The sequence below is a fragment of the Callospermophilus lateralis genome, chromosome 1 (assembly GCF_048772815.1).
Source record: "Callospermophilus lateralis isolate mCalLat2 chromosome 1, mCalLat2.hap1, whole genome shotgun sequence".
Taxonomy (NCBI): domain Eukaryota; kingdom Metazoa; phylum Chordata; class Mammalia; order Rodentia; family Sciuridae; genus Callospermophilus; species Callospermophilus lateralis.
Window position 1 is genome coordinate 215,591,455 of NC_135305.1, and position 18,331 is coordinate 215,609,785.

Genomic DNA, 18,331 nt, shown 5'->3' on the forward strand with positions numbered 1-18,331 from the left:
CCCCAGCCATTCCCTGGACCCCAGGGGACACTTACCTAAAGGAATCAAGTTGTTGTGGCCCACACTGGAGCCGCCGGCAATAACACTGCTCAGGTCGTAGGCAGTTGGCATCCCTGTGCCCAGAGAGGGAGATGTCAGGGGTAGGACACAGTGTCCCGGATGCCAGTGCTAGAGGCAGGCTCGGGAGCAGGAGGAGTCCAGGCAGGCCACCAAAGTCAGCGGCTATGTCAAGGGCATGGTAGACTTACCTGCCACAGCCATCCCGCTGCTAAGGTTGTAGGTGCTGCCCGTGTTCCACATGTTTTCAGAGGGAGAGGTGTAGTGCGAGCCAGGTGGGGGTGAGGGAGTCGTTCCTGTGTATCTGTGGCAGAGATGACTGGTGGGCAGGGCTGGGGGACTGTGGGGCCCAGGGTACCCCCCACATAGGCAGAGGCCCTCTTACCTGAAGAAGGGGTTCTTTAGATCCAGGAGGTTACTGGATTTGGAGCCTGTCTGGTCCACCTGGGCCACAATACTGATGTCATAGCTCTGTCTATAGAGAAGTAGAGGAGGGCAGTTGTGAGGTGGCCAAGCTGACAGACCCCTGCACTCCCAGCCCTGGGCAGCAGGTCATACCTTTTGTTGGCAATAAGCAGACATGTCCCTGATAGTGTGTCCCCAGCCTTGGCAAAGAGTGGTGACTGGAATAGGCACCGGACCTGGTACCAGTGGGTCAGGGGTTCCGTTGGGGCAGTGGATAGCCACACAGTCATTCTGTCAAGCAGGGACAGGCATTTACTTGACTGGGTTGGTGCCACCACTTGGGTCATTGCTCTGTATCTGTACCTTGGGCTCTCCAAAAGTGCCTGCCCCCTCTGATTGGTCCCTTGGACCCCATAACCAAGACAGGCTAGAACTCCAGCAGCCTAGGCAAACACATGTGAGCTTAAACAAGTGCACAAGGGATCTGCAGCCATGGGGTGCCTTCTCACCGTGACATCTACATGCAGTGAGACAGACAAGGGCCCATGAGGGACAGGTACTACGAACACAGCAGATATGCACCTCCCTCCCAAGGGTCTTTTGTTCAAAGACATGTTCTCACTGCCTTTTGAATGGGACAGAGGAACCTGAGGAGTTATGTTCTACCCTCCCAGCCCCCAATGCAGCAACTGCACAGCCAGGTCTGGGGTGGCCACAGCTGTAGGGAGGCCGGGGAGTGGATGGGGGTAGCATGGTCTACCCTGCTGAACTCACATAGAGCCGATGAAAGCAACGTCAAACCAGAAAGCCAGGCCGTGGACCAGCCCTGAATGCAGCATGTGGAATTTGAATGGAATTTCTATCCTGGAAGGTAAAGGACAGTGGTTTGCTGGGGAAGCCAAAAATGAGCTGCTGGGGAAAAAAAGGGGTGGCCAGGTACAGAGGCTGGGATCCCCTGCCCACCTGCCCCAGGGCAACATAAAGTCAGCAAGAGCCAGTAGTGGCCCTGATCTTCAGTATGAGCCAGGCTTGGGGGAATGGAGTGTTGTGGCTTCTGGTACCTGTGCAAATCTCCTTCTTTGGCTTCTAAGAAGTTCACTGTGTACTTGACAGACTTGGCCATCAGGATCCGGATGTCAAATGTGTCCTGGGAGAGACCACAGGCATGACCTGGTTTCTATTGGAGGGACCAGGGAGAAAGGAGAGCCCCAATGCTTCTCATAGTCTGGCCATAGCCTATAAACCATTTGGCTAAAATGCCTGCCCTTCTTAGAGATGCTAGGGGAAAATGTACTGGCACAATACCATGGAGAGATTAGGTAACAGCTCTCAAAATGACAAGTGTCCACACACATTAAAGACTTGGCAGTTGCATTTCTGTGAATTTAGCCCATAAACATACATGGACATGTACCAGCTACATGTATAACTGTTTGTACTAGTGACACTGGAAACCATATAAAAGAACAGATCGTCCATAAATGATGAACAAGAATGAAGAGGTTCTTTGTCGCTAGTTGGGGAAAGTTCTCCAAGATAAACCATTAAGCAGTTAACAAAAAAAGTAAATTAGAGAACTGAGTGCGGACATCCACTCCTACCAAGAACTGAAGCAAATCCAAAGAAAAAAAATCATGTTTAAAGCCTTAGAGAGTATCCCCAAAGGCAGATATTTGGGGCCAAGATCCTAGAGACAAAGGAAATGTGTTGAGAGCCCATTTTTTAATTTTATTTTTTATTTTTGTGGTGTCAGGGATTGAACCCAGGGTCCTATGCATACGAGGCAAGCACTCTACCAACTGAGCTATATCCTCAGCCCTTGAGGGGAGCCCATTTTGGCCCATGCAAAACATCTAGGTCTTTCAGCCACCTGCAGGGAGGGGGAATGGGAGATCAGAGTAACCAAGTCAGCTAGGACTCAAGAAGGCATAAAAGCACAGGAAAATGCAGAAAAGGAGTGCATGTTGTACCTGCAGTTTCACTTTGTGGCACTGGTCAATTCCTAAGCTATGTGTGGGGAGGAGATTACAGGCCAAGAATTCAACTAGAAAACCACTCCTAAGAGACTAAATAGGTCCATTAGAGAGTCCTGGGGAGGATAGGAGGAGGCACACTTGTATCAAGACTACTGGAGAAGGGCTGGGTTGCAGCTCAGTGGTACAGCACTTGCCTAGCGTGTGCGAGGCCCTGGATTCCATCCTGTCACCACAAAAATAAAAACAATTCCCCAAACCAAAAATGGTCACCAAAGGCTAGTGCTAAAGCAGTGGTTCTCAAAGTGTAGTCCCATCCAGGGCACCCTTTAGCTTTGGGTCAAGAGTATTTTCTAATCATGCTAAAATGTTTTCTTTCTGCTCATGTATGATGACAACAGGCTGAAGGCAGAAGCAGAGTCCAGATGCCTTCTATTAAGTCAGATATTAGATTTGCAAACTAAGATGCCATTATTTTCACTGAAGTTTTTTTTTTTTAAATAGTCTCTTTTTAATAAAAATACTATTTATGTTCACATGGAATGGGCATATTAAATCAATTGGTAGCACGTTTTAAAATTTATGGGGTTTACTTTTTAATACTAATAGATAGTGAGGCAGAATACACATAAACAAAAGCTCTTGAGGATCTTCAATTTTTGTGGCTTCAAGAGGTCCTGAGATAGGGAAGCCAGAGAAGAGGTCAGCCAAACGGTCTACAAAGCAATTTCCAAATATCTCAGATTCATGATAGGACTGTGATTGATCTGTCCATACAGCTAACTGCCCAGAGGAAAACAAAAACTTGGAAGGAGAAACACCATCCAAAGCCACCTATTTTTCTTTCTGGCATTCAATGATCAGTCATATGAAGAGCCTGGACTAAACAAACAGGACTCAAAACTAAGGGAACAAACACAGAAAACATACCTTTTTCCACATACTGAAATGATCATAGACTCATAATTAACATTTTAAAAAACTGCAAAGGGCTGGGGTGTAACAGCAGCTCAGTGGTAGAGCATTTGTCTACTATGCAGAAGGCCCTGGATTTAACTCCAGCGCTATGGAAAAAAAATTTTTTTACAGAGAACTAAGATGACAATAAAAAATAATCCCACACTGGGTGCAGTGGTGCACACCTGTAGTTCCAGCTACTTGTAACCCAAAAACAAAACAAAAATTTTCACATTCTCGACTTGAAAAATTATAACTGAAACTAAGAATTAGAAAAGCATATTAAACACAGTGAAGAAGGATTGGGGCTGGAAGATGAGTCAGTTAAATGAGCAGGTACAGCGGGGTACCCCTGTAATCCCAGAGACAGTAGGCTGAGGCAAGAGGATTGCAAGTTTGAGGCCAGCATGGGCAACTTAGGGAGACCCTGTCTCAAAAAGTTAAAAAGGCTGGGTATGCTGGGGTGGCTCAGTGGTAGAGTGTTTGCCTAGCATGTGTAAGGCACTGGGTTAGATCCTCAGCACCACATAAAAATAAATCACATATTGTGTTCATCTACAAAGAAAAAAAAAAAAAATGCTGGGGATGTGGCTAGGCCCAATCTGTAGCACACACACATAAAGTAATGTAAAAGAATCATCTGAGACATGGCAAAGAGATCTACTGTACACATTATCAGAAAAAGATGCTGTCCAAGAATATCCCCCAAAAAAGTGAAAGACATTGAGGGGACAGAAACAGTAAAATAAACTGTATGGAGGTTGCATTAAATTAGATATAAATGGTCTAACATTCGAATTAAAAAAAAAAAATCAACTAGAAACTGCTTCTTCCTAAAAACTAAGGTTAAATAGAAAGGGTACAAACAGGTTTAAAGTAGAAGAGCAGAAAAATATTGTATAAAGATTAATCAAAAGAAAGCAAGTATATCTGAACTGGTACTATCAGAGAAGTACTATCAGGGAAAAAAAAAACAAAAAACTTTAAGACAAGAAATAGTAATAGAGATAAAAAGAGATATTTCATAATGAAAAAAAGATCTACCCAACAGGAAGCTAATAATCCTAAACTAGGGCTCATGCTAATTCATACTATTAGTTATGAACCTAACAACACAATGTCAAAATATATAAAGCAAAAATAAATATAATGAAATGGGAGAAAAAAGACAATTCCACGATTAGTTATACATAGGAAAAGCAGATTTAAAAAAAAAATCAATATAAGCTGGGTGTGGTGGTGCACACCTGTAATCCCATCTGCTGGAGAGGCTGAGGCAGGAGGATGACAAATTCAAGGCTAGTGAAAAAAAGTAACAAAAGTAATAATAGAGATGTGACCAACATGATGACAAATGTGACCTAAGTGGCATGAGTATAACACTACTCAGCAAGTGATCAGCATACATTTTTTTCAAGTGCACATAGAACATTAACCAAGAGAGATCACATACTGGACTTAGAGCAAGTGTCAGCAAATTTCAAAGGACTGAAATGTACATTGTATGTTTTCTGACCATAAAGAAATTACGACAGAATAGTATTGTTGACTAAGCTATATTTTATGAGTGGAAAAAAGTTTCAAAAATGTAATTAACATGGGGCTGGGGATGTGGCTCAAGCGGTAGCGCGCTCGCCTGGCATGCGTGCGGCCCGGGTTCGATCCTCAGCACCACATACAAACAAAGATGTTGTGTCTGCCGATAACTAAAAAATAAATATTAAAATTCTTTCTCTCTCTCTCTCCCTCTCTCACTCTCTCTTTAAAAAAAATGTAATTAACATGCACATCTAGGTGTTAAGCCTTTGGAAGGACAAGAAATAGTTTGCCTGCAGGAAGGGGAACTGCAGCTGGGAATAGATTAGGAGGCTTTTTTCTGTTATACTCTTTATTTCTGAACTATGGACCTATGTATCATTTTACAAATCTCAGCAAGTAAAATCCATTAGTACAAATCAGCTCACCAAGGATCAATTTACTAGTCCCCATGTCCTCTGCATGCTATGTACTGAGTGTGTCTGTAGCTTCAACATCTCTGAGAGTTCTGTGTTGGGCAGAAGTGAGCCTAAGAGGGGCAGTAGTATACACAGCCTGGACAAGGCCTGATGATGAAGCCCATGCCCCACTCAGTCACTCCAGAGGGGCCATGCCCAGTAGTAATGCCATAGCATTCCGTGTCCCCTACTTACCACTACAGGCTGGCGGAAATATTCATCCACAGCAGCGCCTCGGAGGGCCGACAGGTCTACTCCGTGAAATGATGGCTGGTACCTGCAGAAAGCCCCCACCCCCACCGGCAAGGTCACCAGCAGTAGGAGAGGCAGGTGAGATAGCACTGCCTTCTCTCCCAGCTGGCCCTTGTCGAGCCCAAGCTCTTCAGGTCCTACTGAGGATGAGGAGAAAAAGAGGAGAGGTGGGGCCACCTGGGGGCTGGGGGTTATCCCCGAGCAGGCAGGCCTGGGGCCCGGGCGGGACACCCAGGGCGCACTCACCAGAAGTTGGCCTTGGTGAACTGCTCCATGTAGAGCTGTTCATCCGTGAAGGGTGCGAGGTGGACGTCACCAATGGTGGGGAACATGTTTCCTGGGAGTGGGGGGCAGGGAGGGGTGCTGGTGTCAGGGTGGCACATCCCACAGGGCCAGGCAGAGCTTCCAAAGGGCCCCAAGAACCCCAACCCTGGCCTTTCCAGCTGCTTGTTCATTCATTCATGCATTCATGTGACACACAGTGTAGAGTGCCCACTCTGTCAGTGGCCACGGAGGAGTGCTTGACCTGTACCATCTCACTGCATCCAGACTGAGGGGTAGAAGGTTCTTTTCTTTTATACTCTTGATTTTTGAACCATGGATCTATGTATCAATTCAAAAATCACAATATGTAAAATCAGTAAATCAGCACACCAAGGATCAATCAATCTACTAACAGTTCACCTTTCCCAAATGCTTGTTATATGCTGAGTGCTGGGGAAGCCATTGGCCTGCACAAACCCTAAGAAGTAGATGGGCCTGTCCTTATGTCCCATTACTTGGGCTAGAGGACAGGAAAGGACCAGTCAGAGCCTCATAATGAGCAGGAATGGCTGGGATGCAGCCAGCAGTGCCTCTCAGGCAGTCACATGCACACATGCTGAGTGTGCACAGCTGGCAGGGAAGTCAAGCAGGGTCACTCTGGCCAGAGTGAGGGTGGCCCCAGGTTGGGTCTAGGTTCAGCTTCATCTGCACCACCAGTATTGCCCAGGCTCTGGCAGACACCAGGCAGACAGGGTGGACAACTTCGCCATCCTGGTTGGCATATGGCCCTCATCTGTGATTCAACAAACAGATGAGTCAGGACCAGCTGCAGGGAAAGCCAGGGTTCCAGAGGCTGTTCCTGCTCTGGGAGAGCACCTGACCTCCAGATGTGGGCTTCAGTCTACCCTTTCATGCAGGGGGAGGGAGGGAGGGAGGGAGGGACGAGCCGAGGTGCCTCCACATAGCCTCCAGCAGGCTAGCAATGCTCAGCAGGGGACAGAGGCCCACAGCTCTAGCTCATGGGCCATAGGCTAGACCACCTGCCCCAGAGGAAAGCATCATGGGAAGGTGCCCTAGCCTGGAAGGCACCTCTGGCTCTTGCAGGCCAGTAAGCATATGGCTGGGGGAGGGTTGCCTATAATCCTCAAGAGGTTTTGTTGTTATTGTTGCAGTGGTAGGGGTGAAATCCATGCTAGGGAAGCTATCACTGAGCTACATCCATAGCTCAAAGGAGATTCCCTCCCCTTCCACCACCCCGTACTAGGGATTGGAGCCCAGAACACTATACCACTGAGTTACATCCTTAGCCTTTTTATTTTTATTTTTAGACAGGGTCTCACTAAGTTTCCAAGGCTAGCCTTGAACTTAGAATTTCCTGCCTTATCTTCCTTAGTAGTTGGAATTACAGGTGTGTTCACAGCACCCACCAGCTTCAAAGAAGTTTCTGATGTGGATGGAAGGCCCATTTCTTCTTCTTCTTCTTCTTTTCTTCTTCTTCTTTTTTTTTTTTTTTTTGAGGGTGTGGGGGAGGGTAGTACCAGGGATTGAACCCAGGGGCACTCAACCACTGAGCCACATCCTCACTCTATTTTGTATTTTATTTACAGACAGGGTCTCACTGAGTTGCTAATTGCCTTGCAGTTGCTGAGGCTGGCTTTGAACTCAAGAATCTAATGTCTGAGCCTCCCGAGCTGCTGGTGTTACAGATATGAACCATGGCACTTGGCTTGGAAGGTTCATTTATGTAGGCTGGCCCCTGGCCTCATGTTGAGCAGGGGAGTAGTTCCTTCTGCTGGGGCCTGTTCCCACCCCAATTCAAACCTGGCCACCAGCAGGGCAGAATGGAAGGAAAGTAGGACTAGGACAGTCACTGGGGCAGCCTGGAGTCCCACACTCACACCTGGGGCAGAAAACACAGCTGTTTTAGCTGCCTCTGGAAGTGGAACCCATGGCAGGCCCCAAGGAAGAGACTCAAGTAGGAATTTCCCCCTGCAAACCCACCAAGCCCTGCCCACAGGGCAGTCTGACTGCTTCCCATGCTCCATCCATGGCTGCTGCCCTGGCCAAGGCCCTTGCCTATGTTCTACACACTCCTGCACAACTCCCTGCCTGCGGAAACATTCAGACATGGATACCCAATAGAGAAATGGACACACACTTCAGGTGCTCAGGGCAGTGAACAGAACCCAATACAGATAGGTTGATATAAAGAGCTGCCCAGTGACCCCGAAGCTGGTACACAGAGGCACGGACAGGCCAGTCCAGGAACACAGGTGGTGACAGATGGGCTCACCAGAGAGCCACCTCCTCCACTCACTCCCAGGCAGGTGCCTACATGCCTTCCTACATGTACACATATACCCATTCATCCTCACTTGCACATATGCATGTCTGTTCACTTCCCAGGCTCTGAGGAGAGCAGGGCTTGTCAGGGCATCTGCCTAGAGGAATGTTTCCAAGCCTAGGACTGAAGCCCCTTAGAGAACCACCAACTACAGGACCAAGTTACAGTCTGTGTGCCTGTCCCAACCCCTGCTCCCAGAAAGAAGTAGTTCTATTGTACAAGATGCAGGTGGTGGAGGTGCCAGACACTCTCAAGGAGCCTGAGGGGATCCCTCTAAGCCCAGTAGGGTTGGTGAGCAAGTGGATACCTGGCTTTCTTTGGGACACAGGACTCCCAAAGCCTCAGTCAGCAGGGGCAAGATTGGGGTAGGAAGCAGGGCAAAGATCAAGATGCCCTACATCCCAAGCCACTGACACTGGCAAGCATGGAACTGAGCCATCTATGGGCAAACTGTATGGCAGCCAGGGAGCTTGACAGGGGTCAAAATACTTGGTTTGATGGATACTACCCTAGTGTCTGGGCCAGAAAAGCCCCTGCATGGTGGCTGGCCATACAGTTCACAGCTGCAGGCACCTGGCCTGGCCCTGCTCTCTCTGTATGTAGGAGGAGACACTCACCGCTGGGCTTCAGGTACTTCTTGGCATGGAGGTAGCTCTCGAGCATGCGCTCATTAAAGAGCATGTAGCCCATGGGCTCTGAGATGATGATGTCCACTTGTTCAGGGAGGGAGACCTCCTCTACCTTGCCAGGTATGACAATGATACGGTCGGTCAGGTTGTTACTCTTCACCAAAACCTGTGGGCAGGCAGGCAGGAAGGGTCACTTGGGGTTCCCTGCACCCACCTGCCTAGTGCCCTCATTGGGTCCCTTTCTCAAAGGAGGGCCTCTGTTCATATACAATTACCCAATGCCTCTCTGCCTCCTCTGTCAGCATCCTAACCACAGCAATGACCACTTAAGAGCTTACTGAAGCCCAGACCTCTCTTGGGGCTGCAGCATCCCTGATCCTCCCCCATACGCTGTGAACACAGGTGCTAGTGGGTGTAGAGATGTGGATGAGTCAACTTTGCAACACCCATCAAAGCAGGAATTGGACATCCCCCAATCCAGTGACTCCAGCACCAGGAATTTGTCCTCTGGACACAATCATACATAGGAAAAGTGATGTGTGTTTAAAAGGGCTCAGTGTGACCATATTTATGATGAAAAGATGGGGAAGAGTCAACGGCACAAGAGACCAAATGTGGGTTCCTATATAGCAGTCCGCCCACACACAGTGATGCTCTGCAGCTATACAAAGAGCAAGAACATTAATTCCATAAGGACAAAAACAATCCCAGATCTACTCTAAAAGGTAAAGCAAGGAGCAAGGCGGTGGTGTGTCCCATTTGCACAAGAAATGGGAAGGAGTAGAAACACATGCTTGCTTCCATCTCCACAGAACAGCTCTATAAGGATCTAGAAGGTATCTTTCTCTCCAGTGGGTGGAGGTTGGTGCTCAACTAGAGTAGCCCAGGTATGTGTCTCAGAAGTTCCACCAGGGTCTATGTGACTTCGTGGCCCAGCCCCAGAAGCATGAAGCCATCCAGCCTCTGTAGGCTCCAAACCAGCCTTTGGATGGATGACTAGTTTCATGGAGGAAAGACTACCTCAGACCCAGCAAGCCCCTCCCATCCACAACTACCTGGTTTTAGGGACAAAGCACAGAAGGGATATATCCTCAGGTCCTCTGGACCCAGGGGTCAGGTCTCCTGAGATTTCCTAGCAGGCAGAGATGAAGGCTAACCATGGGGTGTAGCCAGGATACCAGGGTACACTGACCTCAGCATGCTGGGCCATGGTGCTCGCCTCCACTGCATAGATTTTCCTGGCTCCAGCTTGGGCAGCGAAAAATGACAGGATCCCAGAGCCACATCCAACATCAAGAACGATCTGAAGAAATGACACATGTCTGAGGTGACATGCCAGTCACCCTGACCTAATCATATATTATAACATGTATTGAAATGCAACGCTACACCCAGGAATATGCAATTACTATGTGTCACTTTAATTTTTTTTTTTTTTTTTTTTGTACCAGGGATTAAACCCAGGGGCACTCAACCATTGAGCCACATCCCCAACCCTTTTTACTTTATTTGTTCTTGTTAGCTGTACAGGACAGTTGAATGTATTTTAATACTAAACATACATGGAATATACCTTCCCTTTCTCATGATTGTACATGAGGTGGAGTTATACTGGGCATGCATTCATAAATGAACATAGGAAAGTGATATCCAATTCATTCTACTGTCTTTCCTTATTATATATTTTTTAAAATATTTCAATTTTTTAGTTGTAATGTACACAAATACCTTTATTTTATTTACTTATTTTTATGTGGTGCTAAATATCAAACCCAGGGCCTCGCACGTGCTAGGCAAGCGCTCTACCGCTGAGCCACAACCCCAGCCCTCCTTACTATATTTTATCTTGAGAAAGGGTCTTGCTAAGTTGCTCAGGCTAGCTTTAAACTTTTTTTTTTTTTTTTTTTTGAAAGAGAGAATTTTAATATTTATTTTTTAGTTTTTGGCAGACACAACATCTTTGTTTGTATGTGGTGCTGAGGATCGAACCCGGGCCGCACGCATGCCAGGCGATCGCGCCACCACTTGAGCCACACCCCCAGCCCTAGCTTTAAACTTTTCATCCTCCTGCCTCAGCCTTCTGGGCTGGAGTTACAGGTATGTGCCACTGAGTCCAACTGAAATATATTTTTAAATATAGGCACAGGCCTATAATCCCAACTACCCAGAAGACTGAGCCAGGAGACTCACAAGTTCAAGGCCAGCCTGAGCAACTTAGAAAGACTCTGTCTTAAAAAAAAAAAAAGGAATAAAGAACAATCTGGTAAGAAGCAGAGGTTAGCTACTGGACAAAAGGTACATGTCACCAGAACTCACTCCCTGTGTCCAGTCATGGGGCACAGAGAGGCACAATTACCTGTTCGGAGATGTTGATGGGTAGAGCCAGAACTTACACCAGATCTGCCCTCACTATGAGTATCTGCCCTTCACAGGCTCTGAGTACAAATGAAATTAGAGCTAAAGGTGGCTGAAGGAGCCATGGTCTAGGCTTCTGGGAGAAGACTCCAGAGGCTCCCACTCAGGGAGCCATCTAGGTCATGGACCTACTTACAGTCTGTGTGCCTGTCCCAACCCCTAGGCCGTGGGCCTCCCTGGAAACCTGGGCACCACTAACAGTAACCTCTGAGACCTTTGCAGCCCTTGCAGGAAGGGAAGGGGCCTGGGAGTACTGGAGGTAGCATCTCCTGGCTCCATGCTGACTCTGGCCCAAGAAGCAGCCAGTTCATTGGTGGGGGCAGATCAAGTCCTGAGCGCTACAGCCCAATGGGTTCTCCCAATGTCCCAGACACTGACTCTTGGCAGAGTCCATGCCAGGGTATTCTTGATTTTTGTGGCTACTTCTGCCTGAGTAGAATGAGGACTTATGGGGTGATGTGTAAGTTTCCTGGGGAAAAATACACTTGGCATGGTGATGGACCCAGAGAAAGTGCCCAGGGGGAAGCCTCGGTGCCTCCTGGAGCCCTGGAGGAACCAACAAATGGATCTCAGTTCTGGGAGAGTCAGAAGGGATATCACCAAAAAATGCATGGACTTTCAAGGCCCCAAGCACTGCTTTAGCACAGCTCATGCCAGCAACTAGGAAAACACTCAGAATGGCTCATCGAGAAGCCAGCAAGGTCTGTGATGGCTGCCCCATTAGGATGATTCCTTCCTGGGATCCAGGCCCAGTGTCCTAGGGGATGGCTGGCAATTTCAGGAGGTATGACAAAGATGCAGATGAGGCAGATCCACACAGATCCAGGAGGAAAGCACAAGACATGCTGAGGGGAAAACAAAGGCTTCCAACTGACTCAAAAGGGAACAAAGGGGCTGGGGCTGGGGCTGGGGCTCAGTGATAGAGCGCCTGCCTAGCATGTTTGAGGCACTTGGTTTGATCCTCAGCACCACAAATAAATAAATAAATAAATAAATAAATAAATAAAGTGTCCATCTACAACTAAAAAAGGGGGGAAAATGCTGGGTATGGGATGAGAAGAAAGCATATTTCCACTGTGAAATACACAGGTGTTCTTCAACTAACGAAGGGGTTCTGTCCCTTTAAATGGGAAATGCATTTAATATACCTGTCCCACTATACATCCCAGCTTAGCCTACCTAACCTTAAATACTCAGAATACTCAGTCTACAACTGGGCTAACACAAAGCCTATTTTATAACAAAGTATTGATGATCTCATGTAGTTTATTGAATAATGTACTGGGGGAAAAAAATGGTTGTAGCATAGTGGTAGATCACTCGCATAGCATGCACAAGGCCCTGTGTTCAAGCCCCAGCACTAGAGAACAAAAAGGGCTGGGTGGGGAGGAGCTAGGAAAGTGACAAGATCAATCTCAATTAAATCTTTGTGCCTAAAGAGCACGTCCCAAGGAGTTCTAGGGACCTGAAGTGCAGCATAGTGGCATTAGTTAATGGACTGAACTGTGCACTTGGATCTGGCTCAGAAAGTAGATTGTACAGGTTTTCACTTGTGATATTTTGATATATACATCTTGGTTTTCATCCGAAGTTCCTGGCTTCTAATCCCTTTTTCCAGCAAGGCAGGCCATAAAATGAGAATTTCTCTTCCCTGTGGTGGGTCAAAGAACCTCTACTCTTCCCCAGTCTGTCTGCTCTGGAGCTAGCCCTAAAGAAACTGAACCACCCTTGTTCAACAATGGGTCATAAGACCGTCTGAGGGTACCCTGGGGGGAATAATGCTGACAGAGAGGCCAAGAAGAATCTGGACAGGACTGGCTGGGTTTCCACAGCCAGTCTCTCAGCATTAGATATGCAATGAAGTCTCCACTAACACCCAGAAGAACTGGGTTCAGAAATCTTCTAGACAGTTGAACTCATGAGCTTCCTGGAGCTTCCTACACACCTCGCCCCATGAAGCTTTTCATTTGTATCTTCTGTAATCCTCTATACCACACCAACAAATGTGTTTCCCTGAGGTCTGTGATCAGCTCAAGAAGATTAACTGAACACTGAGTGGGAGCCTGATTTAGAGCCAGTCCCTCACAAATAGGGAAATCCACCATGCGCTGGAAACTAGCAAACTGGCATTTAAGTGTGCGTGGAGGTACAGAGGGGTCTAAGGACTTAGCCCCCAACTTATGGGGTCTAAGGCTATCTCCTGGTAAGAGTGATACAAATGAACCGGAATAGAGGACACCCAGCTGGTATCTGCCACAGCAAAATGGCTACCTTGCTGGTGGGGGAAATCCCCACCTTTAGAAGTTGTTTACGGTGTGTGAGTGAAAAACAACAAAAAAAGGCACTGTTTTTCTTACACATCACTATTTCTTTTTGAATTTTTTTTTTTGTGTGTGTGGTTTAGATAGACAGAATATCTTTATTTTATTTTTTTATTTTTATGTGGTGCTGCTGAGGATCGAACCCAGTGCCTCACGCATGCTAGGCAAGCATTCTGCCACTGAGCTACAGCCCCAGCCCCACATCACTATTTTTAAAAAGTAACTAGGTGAGCAGCTCAGGAGGCTGAGACGGGAGGAACACAAGTTCAAAACCAGCCTCAGCCTTGGTGAGGCACTAAGCAACTCAGTGAGACCCTATCTCTAAATAAAATACAACATAGGGCTGGGGATATGGATCAGTGGTTGAGTGGCTGAGCACCCCTCAGTTCATTCCCCGGTACCCCCCTGCCAAAAAAAATCAACTAGGTAAGGTGATGGATGTTAATTAGCTTGACTATAGACATCATTTTATAATGAATAGGGTTTTTGTTTTTTGTTTTTTGATACTGGGGATTGAACACGGGGGCACTTAACCATTGAGCCACATATCCAGCCCTTTTTTATATTTGAGTCAGGGTCTCACTAAGTTGCTGAGGCTGGCTTTGAACTTGTGATCCTCCTGCCTCAGACTCCCAAGATAATAGGATTAAGTGTGTGTAGAAGTGCAGAGCGGTCTAAGGACTTAGTCCCCAACTTATGGGGACTAAGCCACACCCAGCTATGGATATGTATCTTAAAACATCACTTTAGGTATATACAACTTTTCCCCCCGTGTGCTGGGAATGAACTCAGAGCTTCACATATGCTAGGCAAGCACTCACCACTGAGCCACACCCCAGCCCAGCATAAACAGTTTTATTTGTCAATCATACCTGAATAAAGGGGGAGGGGATAGAATGTTTTAAGCCATATCATTAAGCGATAAAGGAAGTTTTCTAGCAGTAGGTAGATTACAATTTGAATTAAAAAGAAAAAAGGCTGAAATAATTCTAAAATACATGTTGATACATGTATGAGGAACATTTCAGAAGAACTCTTGTGTATGTGGGGGGGTGGTCTTGGGGATTGAATCCAGGTGTCACTCTACCATGGGGCTACATCCCCAGCCCCTTTTCTTTTTTTTTTTTTTTTTTTTGATGATTATTATTTTTTTTTTATTTTTAGTTGTACATGGACATAATACCTTTATTTTATTTATATTTTATTTATTTTTATGTGGTGTTGAGGATCGAATTCAGAGTCTCACATGCGCTAGGCAAGTGCTTTACCACTAAGCCACAACCCCAGCCCTTCTTTTTGATTTTGAGACAGGGTCTAAGTTGCCCAAGTTGTCCTTGAACTTGGTTTCCTCCTGCCTTAGCCTCCCAAGTCACTGGGATAACAGGTATATGCCACCACATCCAACTTGGAAAAAGAGACCCTAAACAGTTGGCAATGATTGGTTTGAAGGGAGATGATAGAGGCCTTTCATGCCAATACTGTACACATGTATTGTATTTATTTTTTTGATTTCACTTTTATAATCGAAAAAAATTTAAGATAAAATTAGTAAGCTAAAAATAATAAAGAAAGAAAAATTAGAGGCAATATAAATAGGGAGGTGAGCCTAGGGCCCGAGGAAACGGACATATGAAGAGGGAGACAGGCTACTGCTCCTCTCAGCCTGTGTAGGCACCCACCAGCCTCCCTTCTGCTTCACACACTACCTCGCCCAGAGGAAGTAGAGGTCAGCAGCCACTCACCTTGTCCTTGAAGTCAGTGTGGTTCTGCAGGATTGCACGCTGGTAAGTGCCTGTCCGCACATAGTCCTGCATCATGTTCTGCTGCTGTGACAGGTAGCCATAAAACTGGAATAGAGATATACCAATGACACAGGGCACACAGCATGATAGATGGTCAAGGCCCTGGCCAGGCTTGTGTCAGAGTGACAGGCCCTTTCAGGCATAAACTTCCTCTAGGAGGCTGTATACCCTTCAGCTGGCCTGGACCTGCTGATACCCACCAGATGCTCCAGAAAGACGGGGAGGGGCCCAAAGGGAAGCCCCCAGGAAGGACACCATCACCATCACCATGGCAAAAGGACACAGTAGACTTGGGAGCTACCCAGAAGACTGCAAGATGTGCCTGGGAGGGTTCTGATATCAGGGGCCATATGCCCCATCTTAGGGACTCCAAAGAAGAGGAGCAGGTGGAACAGAATGCTAGAGCTCAGAGTGCCAGGCAGATGAGGTGCAGTGTCTCTCTGTGAGACAACAGGAAGGCAGTGTGGCACCTGGGCAAGGCCTCAGGCTTTGGCATCAGTCAGACCTGGCTTCTCATCTTGGCTCTGTGGCATAAGAATAACTTACTTAACCTCTCTGAGTCTCAGTTTTCTCATTTGTAAAATGGGGACAATAATAGCACTTACCTCCTCTAGTTGTTGGGAGGGTCTGAGTGTTTCTGGGCATGTATAGATACTTAGACTGGGAGCTGGGGTTGTGGCTCAGCAGTAGAGCACTCGTCTAGCATGTACAGGGTGCTGGGTTCAATCCTCAACACCACATAAAAATAAATAAAATAAAGGCACTGTGTCCAACTACAACTAAAAAAATATTAAAACAAACAAACAAACAAACAAAAAAAAACAACGAAACTTAGACTGTGCCTTGATAACACAGAGGGTTTAGGACATTGCAAGCATTCTATCATTATTCAAAACACCTGGGAACCTGGGGTTCATGCACACTCAGATCCTTCCAGCAATCCTCTCAGCCCTCACAGATGAGGAAACTGAGGCCCAGCAAACAGAGGATACCTGCCCAAGATTACATGGCTAGTAGGGGACAGAGCCAGTATGTGAACACTCATGGGCCTGCCCTGTGCTACATTGCTTCCCATGGTTCAGAAAGATAGGACAGGGCCACTCAGCAGAGGTGGCCTGGTCCAGAATGGGCACCAACCTACCTGAAAGTACTGCACAGCTGAGGACTCCTCTGTCCGCTCGCTGAATACCGACCGTTCCAGGGTGTGCCCCCGACAGGTTTTCAGGATGTTGTAGAAAGAACAGAAATCTGAAATGGGGAAGCTAAGTCACAAGGGGGTTGCAAACAACCCATCCCAGAAGGCTGTGCACTCAGCCATTTGAGGGGTTCTGAATGAGCTATGGCTGACTTTCTGTCAGGATGCATGACGTATTTTTTTTTTTGTATAGGAATTGAACCCAGTGGTGCTCTACCACTAAGCCACATTCCCAGCCTTTTTAATTATTTTAAATTTTGAGACAGGGTCTTGCTAAGTTGCCTAAGCTGCCTCATTAAACTTACAATCTTCCTGCCATCAGTCTTCCCCATTACTGGGATCACAGGTGTGTGCCACTCCACCTGGCTCCAACATCTGACTTTTGTACCTTGAACCTGTGATTTGATGATTTCTTTTCTACCTGAATAATGTACAAGTGTAAAAGAAAAGAAGAGCCTGGCACAGGCACACACACCTGGAATCTCAAGTTACTTGGGAGGCTAAAACAGGAGGATCACAAGTTAAAAGGCAAACTTGAGCAAGACCCTGTCTCAAAATAAAATATAAAAATGGCTGGGAATATAGCTCAGTGGTACAATGCTTGCCTAGCATGTGTGAGGCCCTGGGTTTGATCCTCAGCACCACACACAAAATTAAAAAAAAGAAAAAGGAGCAAGTCAACTAAAAATACCACTTGGTGACCACCATGAGGAGATGGCGGGGTTGCCAGCACCGAGAATGGGTCTGGGCATTTCCTATCAAGAAAGCAGCTTGGTGAAGCTTTCAAAGGCATAGGCCACTGACCTCAGTGTCACATCTCCAAGCAAGCAACCCCACATCCACCCAGGAGCTGATGGCAGTGTCTACATGTGGCAGTTGGCACAAGAGACACCACTTTGATGCCCAATAAAGTAGATAAATTCTGTGGACCCAGAGAAGCACAGTAGAGAACCTGTCACTACCCTCCCTCCCTGGGTGTGATGTTCTGTAGTCCTTTAAAATGAATTTATCAAGTGTAGTGGCAGAGCACTTGCCTAGCATGCATGAGGGCCTGGGTTCTAGCCCCAGTCCCATCTAAATAAATAAATATATCTACAAACAAAAGTTATTGATACAGAAGTAGAAAAATTACCACTAAATTTTATCAAACAAAAAAATACAAGAGAGAACATATTTATAAAACATCTTTTTTTTGGAGGTACTGGGATTAAACCCAGGAACACTTTACCGCTGAACTATATAAATCCCTTTTTAATTTTGATACAGGTCTCATTAAGTTGTAGATGCTGCCCTTGAACTAGCCATCCTCCTGCCTCAACTTCCCAAGTCACTGAAATTACAGGCATGTACCATTGTACTTGATTTATAAAACCATTTCTTAAAAAATTTAAATACATGGGCTGGGGTTGTGGCTCAGTGTGAGGTACTGCCTAGCATGTGTAGGGTTCTGGGTTCAATCCTCAGTGCCACATAAAAATAAATAAATAAACAAAATAAAGGTATTGGGTCCATCTACAACTAAAAATAAAATAAAATACTGCCAGGTGTGTGGCACATTCCTGAAATCCCAGCAGCTCATAAGGCTGAGGCAGGAGGATTGTGAGTTCAAAGCCAGCCTTAGCAACATAGCAAGGCCCTAAGCAACTTAGTGAGGCACTAAGCAACTTAGCGAGACCTTGTCCAAAATAAAAAAGAAAAGGGCTGGGCATGTGGATCCATGGTT

General features: G+C 46.5%; 1 protein-coding gene across 4 annotated transcripts in view; it reads right to left on the reverse strand.

Annotated features, from left to right (window-relative positions):
• Positions 1-18,331, reverse strand: part of Carm1 (coactivator associated arginine methyltransferase 1) — a 48,487-nt gene that overhangs the window by 2,025 nt on the left and 28,131 nt on the right. For 2 of the 4 annotated variants that reach the window (XM_076848620.1, XM_076848604.1), the window contains exons 3-14: positions 16,555-16,661; positions 15,354-15,458; positions 10,068-10,178; positions 8,864-9,041; positions 5,885-5,975; positions 5,582-5,663; positions 1,524-1,639; positions 1,237-1,326; positions 616-753; positions 443-532; positions 249-361; positions 36-113 (exon numbers count right to left, since the gene is read on the reverse strand). In XM_076848620.1, coding sequence (XP_076704735.1) covers positions 36-113; positions 249-361; positions 443-532; positions 616-753; positions 1,237-1,326; positions 1,524-1,639; positions 5,582-5,663; positions 5,885-5,975; positions 8,864-9,041; positions 10,068-10,178; positions 15,354-15,458; positions 16,555-16,661 — 1,299 coding nt within the window. The remainder of the gene's footprint in view (positions 1-35; positions 114-248; positions 362-442; positions 533-615; positions 754-1,236; positions 1,327-1,523; positions 1,640-5,581; positions 5,664-5,884; positions 5,976-8,863; positions 9,042-10,067; positions 10,179-15,353; positions 15,459-16,554; positions 16,662-18,331) is intronic. The other 2 variants (XM_076848626.1, XM_076848611.1) reach the window with 1 other exon arrangement.